General features: G+C 53.0%; 1 protein-coding gene across 1 annotated transcript; it reads left to right on the plus strand.

The window, feature by feature from the left end:
- The first annotated feature begins 303 nt into the window (after positions 1–303).
- Positions 304–5,891, plus strand: TAGLN2 (transgelin 2). Its single transcript, XM_007530548.3, has 5 exons — positions 304–461; positions 3,982–4,181; positions 4,454–4,628; positions 4,887–4,989; positions 5,230–5,891. The coding sequence occupies exons 2-5, from the start codon at positions 4,002–4,004 to the stop codon at positions 5,369–5,371; spliced, it is 600 nt and encodes a 199-aa protein (XP_007530610.1). The 5' UTR covers positions 304–461; positions 3,982–4,001; the 3' UTR covers positions 5,372–5,891.
- Positions 5,892–11,645: the final 5,754 nt, after the last annotated feature.

Consider the following 11,645-nt stretch of genomic DNA (forward strand, 5'->3'; position numbering starts at 1 on the left):
GACTTGAAATGGGTGGCGAGTAATCCCACGTGTGGGTGCTGTCCTGGCCTGCAAACGCCAGTAGGGTCACACCCTAGTCTTTTGGTGGTGGCGACGCTGGAGAACGTTTCTTCCTGTGTCTCCGTTTACCTACGCGTCCCTTTTAAGCCAAAAGATTCCGACTGTGCCCCTAGCCCTGCAGTCCTGCCCGGAACCCATCAGTTCCATCTTGGCGCATAAAGCCAAGGGCTCAGGAAGGAGCAGACACCACCTCCCCAGGACACCGAGCTCTGGCAAACTACGTCCCCACCCCTTCCCAGGGACTCTCCTCGCGTCTTCTTTAAACTGTGTGCGCTTCGCCCCGCCCTGGGTCCGCCCTGTCCAAGGCGGGAACTCACAGAAAAATCCCCCGCCGGGTGCTCCACTCCTGCTCCACTCGCGCTACCCCAGCCTGGTCGCGCAGCTCCTGTAGCCCGAGCACGGTGAGCCGGAGGAGGGGCGAGGGGTGGCTGCCCGCTGGCCGGGGGTGGGGTGCAGTGGGTGAGGCTGGGGGCTGCGAGGCCAGGGTCGCTTGGGCCACAGTGTTCAGCCCCCTGCGACGGTTCGGGTCCTTGCCGGGCATAGCTGGGCGCTGAGCAGGCGGGCACCGATAAGGCGCCTGTGCCTCGAGGCTCTGGGGGGCTGCGCCCCGCATCGGGGCCCAGCGGGGAGGCCGGGGCGCTGACACGGGCTGCTCTCCCCAGGGCCGCGCACTAAGCTGTGGCCGCGGCTCTACCTGGTTTCCCGGCCACGTGCGGTGCCGCCTGCTCCCGAGCCCCCCGGGCCGACCTTTCTGCCCCTGCCTGCACTTCCTGGGCACTCGGGGTGACGGGGCTCGGCCAGGGGATCCGTGCACGGGTGGCCCACTGGCTTTGTCGTGCGCAGCTCAGGAGGGAGTTGCAACTCCTGTCGCCCTCAGGGGCGCCCCCTAACTCCGACTCCGGCTTGGGGGGGCTGCAGCCCTGGGGCGCCCTGCTGGTAATGGGGGTGCAGAGGCTCTCCAGACCCCCACCCCCACCCCGCCATTCGCTGCCTTGGCGGGTGCCCCCTGCTGCTGGGAAAGCCGACGGGGGCCCTGGCTGGGCAGTCTGCCTACCCCCCTGCTTCACGCCGCGGTGACTCATTCCCCTGTAACGGCCCAGGGTGTGGCCGGGGGCGGGCAGTGGACAAGAAGTGGACTGTGCCCCAGGCCCGGGTGCTGGGGGGGGGGCAGCCGGGAAGAGCGATGGCAGCGTGGGGACCTGTAGCTCCTGAGGTTCCCCAATCCTCTGCTGCTGAGCACCAGCCTGGGGGACAGCTCCCCACAGCCCTACCCCTCCCATCCTGTCTGGTTCCCATCGCACCAGGAGGCCCTCATTGCAGACACTGGGTGGGGTTGGGTGTGGTGGGGTGGCCCTGCGATTCCGAGCCTACTAACAGGCTTTGTCCAGCTGCAACCCCTGCTTCGCGGCAAACCGCTGGCTAGCCCGCAGCCTTGACCCACCCCCTGCCCCTGGGGGCTTCTAGTGTGGACCCTGGGGATCAGTACATACCTTCCCTCTCCAGGGCTTTGCTTGTCCCCAGCTATTTCCGGAAATTTAATTTCTGGACCCCAAATCTCAATTTAACTTCTGCTCCAAATTCCCTCCTCCCCCTTGGGCCCTCTAGCACCTGATAATGATGCCCTGACTGCCCCCCACTTCCCAAGGCTCCAAGCTGCTCAGCCCCAGCTCAACTGCTGAATGGGTGTTTCACCCTCTCACCCCCAGCCTGCCCTGTGTATCCCTTATTTGGTACACAGAAGCCATGGCAACGGCCCCCACCTCACCCCTTCCTCCTCAGCCTGTGGCTTCCTGTTTGTAGCTTCAGCTTTCTCCTAGCAATCTCCAGGGTGAGGGGCTGCTTGCTCAGCCAAGGTCTCCTAGCCCTGCTGCTTCTGACCCCTAGTGCCGCAACCCCCCCCCCCCCCAAGAAGAGGCTTCACTTCCTTGGGAACTAGGGAGTTGCCCTGTGCCCCACCTGTGTTTGAATGGAGAGTCCCATTGTCCTCCCTACCTAAGCAGCTCTGGAACCCACAGCCCCACCCTCACCCCCTTCCATTGTCTGCTTTTCCTCAGGCCTGGTGGATGAAACTTCGGACCTGGGGTCTGGGAGGGACTGAGGGTCACTGTTATAAGCCCCAGTGCTGTCCCCACCGCCCCAGACAGTTCAGCTTGCTGGAGACATGCCTCCCCCAAATGGTTCTGCTGCACTCATTCTTTGGGGTTCCCAGCCCTGGGCATTCCCCCCAGCCCAGACCTGATGTGGTCCCTTACTCTTGACAGAAGGAGGGCTCCATCCTCGTGTGGGCCACCCAGCTGCAGCAGTGGGGGGTGGGGTGAGCAACAACTGTGGCTTCCTGGCCAGGCCACCGCCCTGAGCTTCCAGAGCTCCGATTGGTGCTCAGCCGCCTCCCTCTGGAGGCCTGCAGCTTGGAGTGTAGTTGAGACCCTGCAGCTGGAGGCTGTGACTGCCAGCTGTGACCAGGCCCAAGTGTGGACCTACCCTCCCAGTCCACCCTGTGCCAGACATGGGTTTGGGGGGCATGGGGATACCCGGAGGGTCAGGGTTGGCTCTGTCCTCCCTCCTAGTCCTGCATCCTGGTTAATCATTCTCCTGCCCTTTCTTCCCTGTACCTTGGGCCACTTGGCCCCGTGGAGATGCCTCCCAAGCCCCCATTGACTGTGGGGTGACTCCTCCTAGAGAGAGGCTGGGAAGGGCTGGGTGCTCTTCAGGAGGTTTGAGAATAACTGATTTGTGGGTGTTCTGTGGCAGACATGTGGCTGGAGAAGCTTGAGCAGCAAGGGGCTGTCTGGTATGAGGATTTAAGGGGCTGCCCTTCTGGGCCTAACACATGGAGGGGTGCTCTTGACCTGGTATGTGGGACAGGAACCAGAGTGACTTCATCTCTTAGTCTTCCTGGCCTGGAGCCAGATTGTGGCCAGAATGAGCCAACCCTTTCCGCACATCCACGGCCCAGGTGCCCTGGGGAGGGAGGGTTGTGGGAAGTAGGGAGGGGCTGGCTTATCCTTTTCCTGCTTCTGGTTGCCTCCCTCCCCCAATCAGTGGCCTTCAGTGGCCCTGGAGGTGGAGCAGGCTGCTTTCAGAGGGAGCCACCCACTCTGGCTTGGGGTCAGGACCCAACCAGTTCCTTTTAGACTGTCCCATCCCCAACAGAGGTGGGAAGCCTCCTTGTGGGTTTCCCCCTCTTCTTCCTGGGGCTTCTGGAATGCCTCCTGAGTTCTAGAAATCCCCTGCTTAACACTTGAGAGTGCAAGATCCGATGAAGCGAGGCCTCCCTAGTGAGGGAAAGGAGAGATAGAAGAGAGACAGAGACCTACAATTTTGCTTTACTGCATGGGGAGCATTCCCTCCCTTACAAGTAGGTACTGGAGGCTTGAACCCAGGTCCTTGTGCATGGTAATGTGTACCCTCAACCAGATGCACCACCACCCAGCCGCCACCCCAATGCCTCCACTACCACAATGCTTCATCTTGTTTCTGTGGCACTGGGAGTATCTGTAGAGCCCAGGATTTCTGTCTCTTCCACCACCCCCAGCACACATAGTAGGTGCTCAGTTAAAGCTGGTGACTCCATTGGGCTCTGGCATAGGTCTTAGCACTGCTACATGTTCTTCCTTCTTGTTCGGGGCTGTAAAAAAAAAAGACTAATACAAGTCACCCCAAATGAGGATGAACCCATACCCTTAGCCCCCATTTACCCCACTTTCTGCACCAATGGGTTTTGTGTTTTATTTTGGCTTTGAGACCATTCAGGTGAAATCTCACAGGAAGCTTGCAGTAATCCACAGGCCTGCTGTCATAGGGGTAGGGGCACCCAGAGATGCCCCATCCCCACCATCAAGACTCTGGAGATACTGCAGATAGAACCTCCCCCAGCCCCCAGCAGTGCTGATCTTGGGCCTGGCTATGTCCTCTCCCCAGTGCCACTACTACCTATCACAATGGCCAACCGAGGACCTTCCTATGGCCTGAGTCGAGAAGTGCAGCAGAAGATTGAGAAGCAGTACGATGTGGATCTGGAGCAGATCCTGATCCAGTGGATCACCACTCAGTGCCGTAAGGATGTGGGCCGGCCCCAGCCTGGGCGAGAGAACTTCCAGAACTGGCTCAAGGACGGCACGGTGAGAGCAGCCCAGCTAGAACCACAGAGAGCAGAGGGGGGGTCTGGAGGCTGGACACGCGGTACCTGCAGAAGGGACTGGGGCCTCCGGGGATAAGCTTGTGGCCCCACAAGGGAAGCTGTGTTCCCAGGCCCTGGAACTCAAGGGAGATGCAGTGGCAGGAGTGCCGTTGGTGACACAGGGCAGTATGATGATGCCGTGGGCCAGAAACTGGACAGCTGGGCCCTCCAGGTAGAGGGGCGGGGACTCACCTCCCATACCTGTTGTCCTAGGTGCTCTGTGAGCTCATCAACTCACTGTACCCTGAGGGGCAGGCTCCTGTGAAGAAGATCCAGGCCTCCACCATGGCCTTCAGGCAGATGGAGCAGATCTCTCAGTTCCTACAGGCGGCCGAGCACTACGGCATCAACACCACTGATATCTTCCAGACTGTGGACCTCTGGGAAGGTGGGTAGCTGAGCTGGCAAGGGGTGGGATTCTGGGGATGGGAGTGTGTGTGTGTGCCTGGTATACTTGTGTTGGGATAGGAAGTATGGGGATTGTGTTCATGGTATATGTGCATTTGTGTCGGGTATGTATCTGTGTGCATGTATGTTTTGGGGGTTGGCATGGGCCAGGGTTTGGGAACAAAGAGCGAATGTGTTAAGAGCCAGGCCTGTTGGCTTGGTGGTCTCCCCAATGAGGCTGCCTCTCCTCTCCTTCCAGGCAAGAACATGGCCTGCGTTCAGCGGACACTGATGAACCTAGGGGGGCTGGCAGTGGCCCGGGATGATGGGCTCTTCTCTGGGGACCCCAACTGGTTTCCTAAGTGAGTATTCCTGAGCAGCTGGCCCTGTCCCCAAGAAACAAGTGGTGCCCTTTGCAAAAGCACCATCCCGTTGCGGAGTCCTCAGTTCTCTCCCAGGCCAGCGGGACTGTCCCTTTGGGGGACATGGAGGGTGCTTCATGGGAGGAACTATCAAGCAGAGCTTGTGCCATGGCTATGTTCTGTCCAGGGGGACATTCCTGGGATGCTCTTTGACCTACGAATGACTTCCTTTCTACCCAGGAAATCCAAGGAGAACCCCCGGAACTTCTCTGATAACCAGCTACAGGAGGGCAAGAATGTGATCGGCTTACAGATGGGCACGAACCGCGGGGCATCTCAGGCTGGCATGACAGGCTATGGGATGCCACGTCAGATCCTCTGATCCCACAGCCCACCCCACCCCTGAATATAATATATAGATATCTATTCAGCAGTGACATTCTCAGAGCCCCAGTTCTCTAACCCCCCCACCCTCCAGCTGGGGTGTTGGCCTGGCCTGGCCTGGCCCATCCCTCTGGGCATGCCCACTTCTTCCCTGTGCTAACTGATACATTCCTTTTTTTTCATATCTTTCCAAACTGGACCAAACTAGCTTACCTTTTCCTCTGGGACCAAAACTTAGGGGGTTCTCCTACTCCCTCCCCCCCAAGTTTCCTTACTTCCTTTGATCTCTTTCTGATCCATTCCTTGTCCTGGGGGCAGGTGTCTGCCCCTTACTGGCCTGCTGTAATAGTGCCTCCCCACTGTCACAGCCACAGGGAGGTGACAGCCAGGCTGCATTGCCCTTGACTGGGCTTCTTCTCTTCCACCCACCCCACCCTTTTGGCTGAAGGCTAGATGAGAGACAAAGGGGCAGGGTGCCTGAAGAATCTGAGTTGACTGAAATAAAAGACTGAATTTGGGGGGTGGCCTCTGGCTGTATCTGGGCCCACTGCTGGCAAGGGAAGTCTGATGGATGCCTGGAAGAGACTGGGGGTCCATGCCAATTTCCCCCCCATCCTCTTGTCCCTTGGTTAGGGGAGGGCAGTATGCAATTTAGAAGGCACAGGACTTTCCCCATGACCCTTGGTTAGGAACAGTGGTGTAAGGTTTGTGGGCAGGATCCACTGAGGATCCACTGAGGAATCTGGTTGGCCTTTGGTAAGGACCACCCTAAGGATGTATTTTCCAGACTGATCTCTATCCAAGACAGATTCCTGGCCCTCAGGGGAAGAGTCTCCAGTGTGAGAACTGGGTCACCTAGAAAGGTGATCTGGGCTAGTGACTGAGGTGGGAGACACATTTGGGGGCAGATTGTCCCCAACCTCTTGGCATAAAGGTTCTACAGTAGGACTGAGTCCCAGGTGTCACCCCACCAGACCTATCTTACTGGCGGAGGAGGGGAATGACACTGGAATTCCTGAGTGGTGTCCCTGCCCCACCCCTACTCCTTCCTGTTGCCTTAAGGTGGTTTAGGGGAGGAAGCCACGGCAACTGCCTGCAGGCCACAGATTATCAGTGGTGGTGCCCAGAGAGCCAGGTCACCAGGCCTACTGACAGTGTTGTGCACAGTGCCAACTCAGAGGCCCTGGCTTCTCCCCACCTGAGCAGAGACAGAGGCCACATTCCCAGCAGGGCTGCCCACCTCCAGGAGTTGAGTACACTATAGAGAAAACCTTGCACCAGCTGAGGTCTACGATTCAAAAGCATACCAAGCTCTCCTTGTCCCTGTGACAACTATTTATAGTGACAAGTGACTGGTCACAACCCTCCGATTTCTGGGACCTGCATGCCTCCCCTGAAACTCCCGAGTGGCCCTGCAGGGCACATTCCTGTGTTATCCCCAGATGAGCCCCCTTGGGTCTTTGAGGAGTGGAGGAACAGGCCTAAACCAGTCACAAGAACTATCCTGGGCCTAGGCAGGATGTGGTTTCAAGATTTAGGGCTGAGGAGTTAGCATAATGATGCAAAAATAATTTCATGCCTGAGGCTTTGAAGTTGCAGGTTCAATCCCCAACACCAACATAAACCAGATCTGAGCAGTGCTCTGGTGTCTCTCAATTCTCTGAGAGACATTTAAAAATAAGTAAAAAATATTCTTAATATATTTGTTATTAGGTGGAGACAGGAGAGGAGAGGGGAGGGGAGGTGTCTGCCTGCAGCCCTGCTTCACCACTCATGAAGCTTTCCCACTGCAGGTGGGGACCAGGGGCTTGAACTTAGGCTCAAGAGCACTGTAATATATGCGCTTAACCAGGTATACCACCACCTGGCCCCAATAAAAAACATTTCAAAAATATATTATTTATTAGTGGGAGAGGTAAGAGAACCAGACATTAATTTGATACATGCACCATTAGGGATCAGACTTGGGACTTCATGCGTCAAGAGTCAAAAGTCTTACTCACTGTGCCATTGCCCAAACTGCAATGTCCCCATGTGGGTTACCTTGGAGTATCTATGCGGGGCACATGGAAACACTCCTTCCCAGGGAATGACTGTGAGGACAAGCTGGTGAAGACAGTGGCTACCACCTTGCAATAGCATAGCCAGATAAGGTTCAGGAGTCTGTCCTGCTCCCTGGAATAACTTCCTCTTCAAGCAAACGGGTAATTTATGAGGGACTCCTCTCTCTTCAGGACCACCACCCACCAATGAGTGCCAGGGGACAGCTCCTTGCCCTTCCCCACCACCCACCTAGAGCACAACAAACACCTTTACCATCAGCATCCCAACTAGGGGTTTGTTTTTTCTGCTCAGGCCTGGTGGTGCGAGGGACTGAACCTGGGCCTTCCAGTGCCTCAAGCTGTTATGCTGCCAGTGATGCTATCTCCACATCCCATCTCCAGTGTTTTCTGTTTGCTTCTCAGGGTTTTTATTTTTTATTGCCATCAACATTGCTGAGGCTTGGTGCCTGCATAATGAATCTACCAATCCTGGCTGCCAACTTTTTCCTTCTATTTTTTTTTTCTTTCTTTTGTTTTGATAGAGGAAGGGGAGATAGGAAGAAAGATACCAACAACCTAACTTTATTGCTTATGATGCTCCCGCGCCCCCTCCCCCCCCCCCCGGCCCCAGCAGATTGAACCAGGGTCTTTGTGCATGGTAATGTGCATTTATCCAGGTGTGCCACTACCTGGCCCCTCAGTGTTCTTTTTTTGTTTTTGCTTTTCTTTATTGGAGGGATTCATGGTTTACAGTCGACAGTAAAATACAGTAGTTTGTACATGTGTAACATTTCTCAGTTTCCACATAACAATTCAACCCCCTCTAGTTACTCCTCTGCTATCGTGTTCTAGGACCTGAAACCTCCCCCTCACCCCATAGTCCGTTACTTTGGTGCAATACAGCAAACCCAGTCCAAGTTCTGCTTTATGTTTTCTTATTTTTCAACTTACTACTAGTGATTTAATAATAGTTGACAAGATTGTGGCATAAGAGGGGTACAATCCCTGGGAGTTGGGCGGTAGCGCAGCAGGTTAAGCACATGTGGCTCAAAGCGCAAGGAACTATGTAAGGATCCCAGTTTTAGCCCCTGGCTCCCCACCTGCAGGGGAGTCGCTTCACAAGCGGTGAAGCAGGTCTGCAGGTGTCTGTCTTTCTCTTCCCATCTCTGTCTTCCCTTCCTCTCTCCATTTCTCTCTATCCTATCCAACAATGATGACATCAATAATAACAACATTAATATCTACAACAATAAAACAAGGGCAACAAAAGGGAAAATAAATATTTTTTAAAAAGAGGGGGTACAGTTCCTATCAGCAGAGTACCATATCCCATCCCTTCCATTGGAAGTTTTCCTATTCTTTATCCCTCTGGGAGTATGGACCACAGATCACTATGGGGTGCAGAGGGTTAAAGGTGTGGCTTCTGTAATAGCTTCTCTTCTGGACATGGGTGGTGACAGGTCAATCCATACCCCCAGCCTGTCTCTACCTTTCCCTAGTGGACTAGGGCTCTGGGGAGGTAGAGTTCCAGGACACATTGGCGAGGACATCTGCCCAGGGAAGTCAGATTGGCATCATGGTAGTGTTTTTCAATTTCTGTCTATGAGTGAGACCATTTCATATTCATACTTTTCTTTCTGACTTATGTCACTTAACATTCCTTCAGGCTCCCAACATGAGGTGAAGAAAGTGAAATCACCGTTTTAATTTTTAATTCATTTTTTCCTTTATTGGGGGAATTACTGTTTTACAGTTGACCGTAAATATAATAGTTCATATATGCATATAAGTACTGCATGCTAACTGATTGTGCCACTGGAGCTCCAATTTATACATGCATAATATTTCTCAGTTTTCCACATAACAATAGAAGTCACCATTTTTAATAGCTGAGTAGTATTCCATTGTGTATATATACCACAACTTTCATCAGCATTCATTTTTTTAGATTTATTCCCTTTTGTTGCCCTTGTTTTATTTATGTAGTTATTATTATTGTTGAATGGGACAGAGAGAAATGGAGAGAGGAGGGGAAGTCGGGTGGGGGAGAGAAAGATAGACACCTGCAGATTTGCTTCACTGCTTGTGAAGTGACTCGCCTGCAGGTGGGGATCCTTATGCTGGTCCCTGTGCTTTGCGCCATGTGCATTTAACTCGCCGCACTACTGTCCGACTCCCCATCAGCATTCATTTTTATCCAAGGTCAGTTTCATCCCAAATGTCTCATCTTTGGTGTCCAGAGAAGGAGCTCCACACTGGACACCCCCCCTTTCCTGCCAGTACCTGTGTTCTTGATCTCTGGCTCCCTACTGGTGTTCTCAAACCATTTACATCTGTCGTGCCTGCTGCCAGAGCTTCTCCTCCATCCTGGGCACAAGTGCCCCAACAACTATATCTCCTTTCAAATGGCCCTTCTAGTTAAGGCCTTCCCTGTCCAACACCCCACCCTCCTTTCTGTTTTTTTCTCTCTCACTGCCCAACACTCCAGATCTCCCTTGTTTATCTAAAACCTCCACCCACAGGAGTTACACAGTAAGGCTGGTTGGTGTCAACTTTGTTGAGGTGGAGTAGTTCTTGGCAGATTGGTTCTGGGTCAATATTTGCTGAATGCATGAATGAGTGAATGAATGTATATCATACTGCCTTTGTGCTCCTGAGTCTTCACTCCTGGCATTTCAGGGCTGGTGACCTGCTGGTTGTTAGATCTAAGATGACACCACTCAGCTGACAGTTCCTGCGCTTCCCCCAGGTTCTTTCCCTGTTTCACCTCCCCGTATTCATTCCCACCCACCACTTCCATCTCCTCCCCATGTTCTTCCCCCCTGTTTATTTTCAAAAGCTAGAAAACCAACCAAATAAAAAAAACCTCTTGAAACCAATTTGACTGAAATAAGAGGAGCAGAAATTGAGACGGGTCAGGTGGTTTGCTTGGGGGCAAATGGAAGATACTTGAGGGAGGAAGGAGGCAGGAGGTGGACAGGTAGGAGGGACCTAGATTCATTTTTAAAAAATTGTATTTAATTATACAGGTCCTAGAAAAGGTGACAGAGGACCTAGTGAAGGTTGTATTGTTATATGTAAAACTGAGAAATGTGCATGTACAAACTATTGTAAAAAAATTGTATTTAATTTTTACAAGAGCACTGCTCTACTTGCATATGGTGTTGTTGGGATTGGAACTTAGGACCTTTGATTCCTTGGTCCTGAAAGTCCTTTCGCATACCCATTATGTTGTCTTTTAGACTATGTTTGGTTGTTTGTTTACTTAGAGAGAGGAGAGAGAGAGATAATCAGAGCATTACACTGGCATATTCAATGCCAGGCATCAAACTTGACTGCATGTTTGTCAGTCCAGCACTTTAGCCATTGCACCAGCTCCTGGGTTGTAACCATTACACCATCTTCCTGGTTCATTTATCTCGCTCCCTCACTCAGCCTGCTGTGGATAATCCCTGGAAGCAGGGGAGAAAATGGGTTCCAAGATGATAGAGAGGTGAAGGAGGCAGGAGGAGGAGCAGGAAGAGGCCCCAGAAGCCCCGCCTAGTTTGGCTTATTTGTGGGGAGAGAGCACAGGCCAGTGCTGTCTGTTCATGTGTATGTAATACCTTCCAGGTGTGTGAGCATTGTAGGATTAGGGCTCAGGTTTGTGTGTGTGTGTGTGTGTGTGTGTGTGTGTGTGTACGTACAGGTGTGTGATCAGACACAGGACCAGTGTTCAGGTGTGTGTGAATGGGTGGACGGGTGTGTGAGTGTTCAGAATATGGGGGCTCAAGGTTCAGGTATGTTTAGGGGGTTCTCTGTGACAGTGTGTAAGTCTGTTGGCTGAGAATATGGGGATACAGGTGCAGGCAGTGTTTGTTCTTTGTGGAGGTGAGGGCAGTGGCATGAAGCTTGTACTCAGCTGTGGAGAACAATATGTCCCATTTCTGCCTCCACAGCCCAGAGAGACCTTTGAGAGCTTGGCAGAAGACCCAAAGAGTATGGCACAAAATAAGTGCTGGGCAGTAAAGCTACGGAGAAGGACCTGGAATTACATTTGTCCAAGAGATTTGAGCAGGGAACATTAGTGACTATCTTCTTGCAGAGATGAGTTTGTGTCCCTCCAGCTGGGGAAGTAGGTTAAAAGAAAACACACTGAGGTCACATCTAGAGAAATACAGGTTAAATGGGGGAAAAAAAGACCTTCTTGACACTGAAAGTTGCTTCTGGCTTCTTTTTTTAAAAATTGTT

The sequence above is a fragment of the Erinaceus europaeus genome, chromosome 9 (genome assembly GCF_950295315.1).
Source record: "Erinaceus europaeus chromosome 9, mEriEur2.1, whole genome shotgun sequence".
In the NCBI taxonomy this organism is placed as follows: Eukaryota; Metazoa; Chordata; class Mammalia; order Eulipotyphla; family Erinaceidae; genus Erinaceus; species Erinaceus europaeus.

What these genes read in the sequence shown, in the direction of transcription:
- TAGLN2 (XM_007530548.3), top strand. Translation starts at nt 4,002, where the DNA reads ATGGCCAACCGAGGACCTTCCTATGGCCTGAGTCGAGAAGTGCAGCAG. An exon ending in ACTGGCTCAAGGACGGCACG is followed by an intron (nt 4,182 to 4,453) that starts GTGAGAGCAGCC and finishes CTGTTGTCCTAG; the next exon opens with GTGCTCTGTGAGCTCATCAA. An exon ending in GACCCCAACTGGTTTCCTAA is followed by an intron (nt 4,990 to 5,229) that starts GTGAGTATTCCT and finishes CTTTCTACCCAG; the next exon opens with GAAATCCAAGGAGAACCCCC.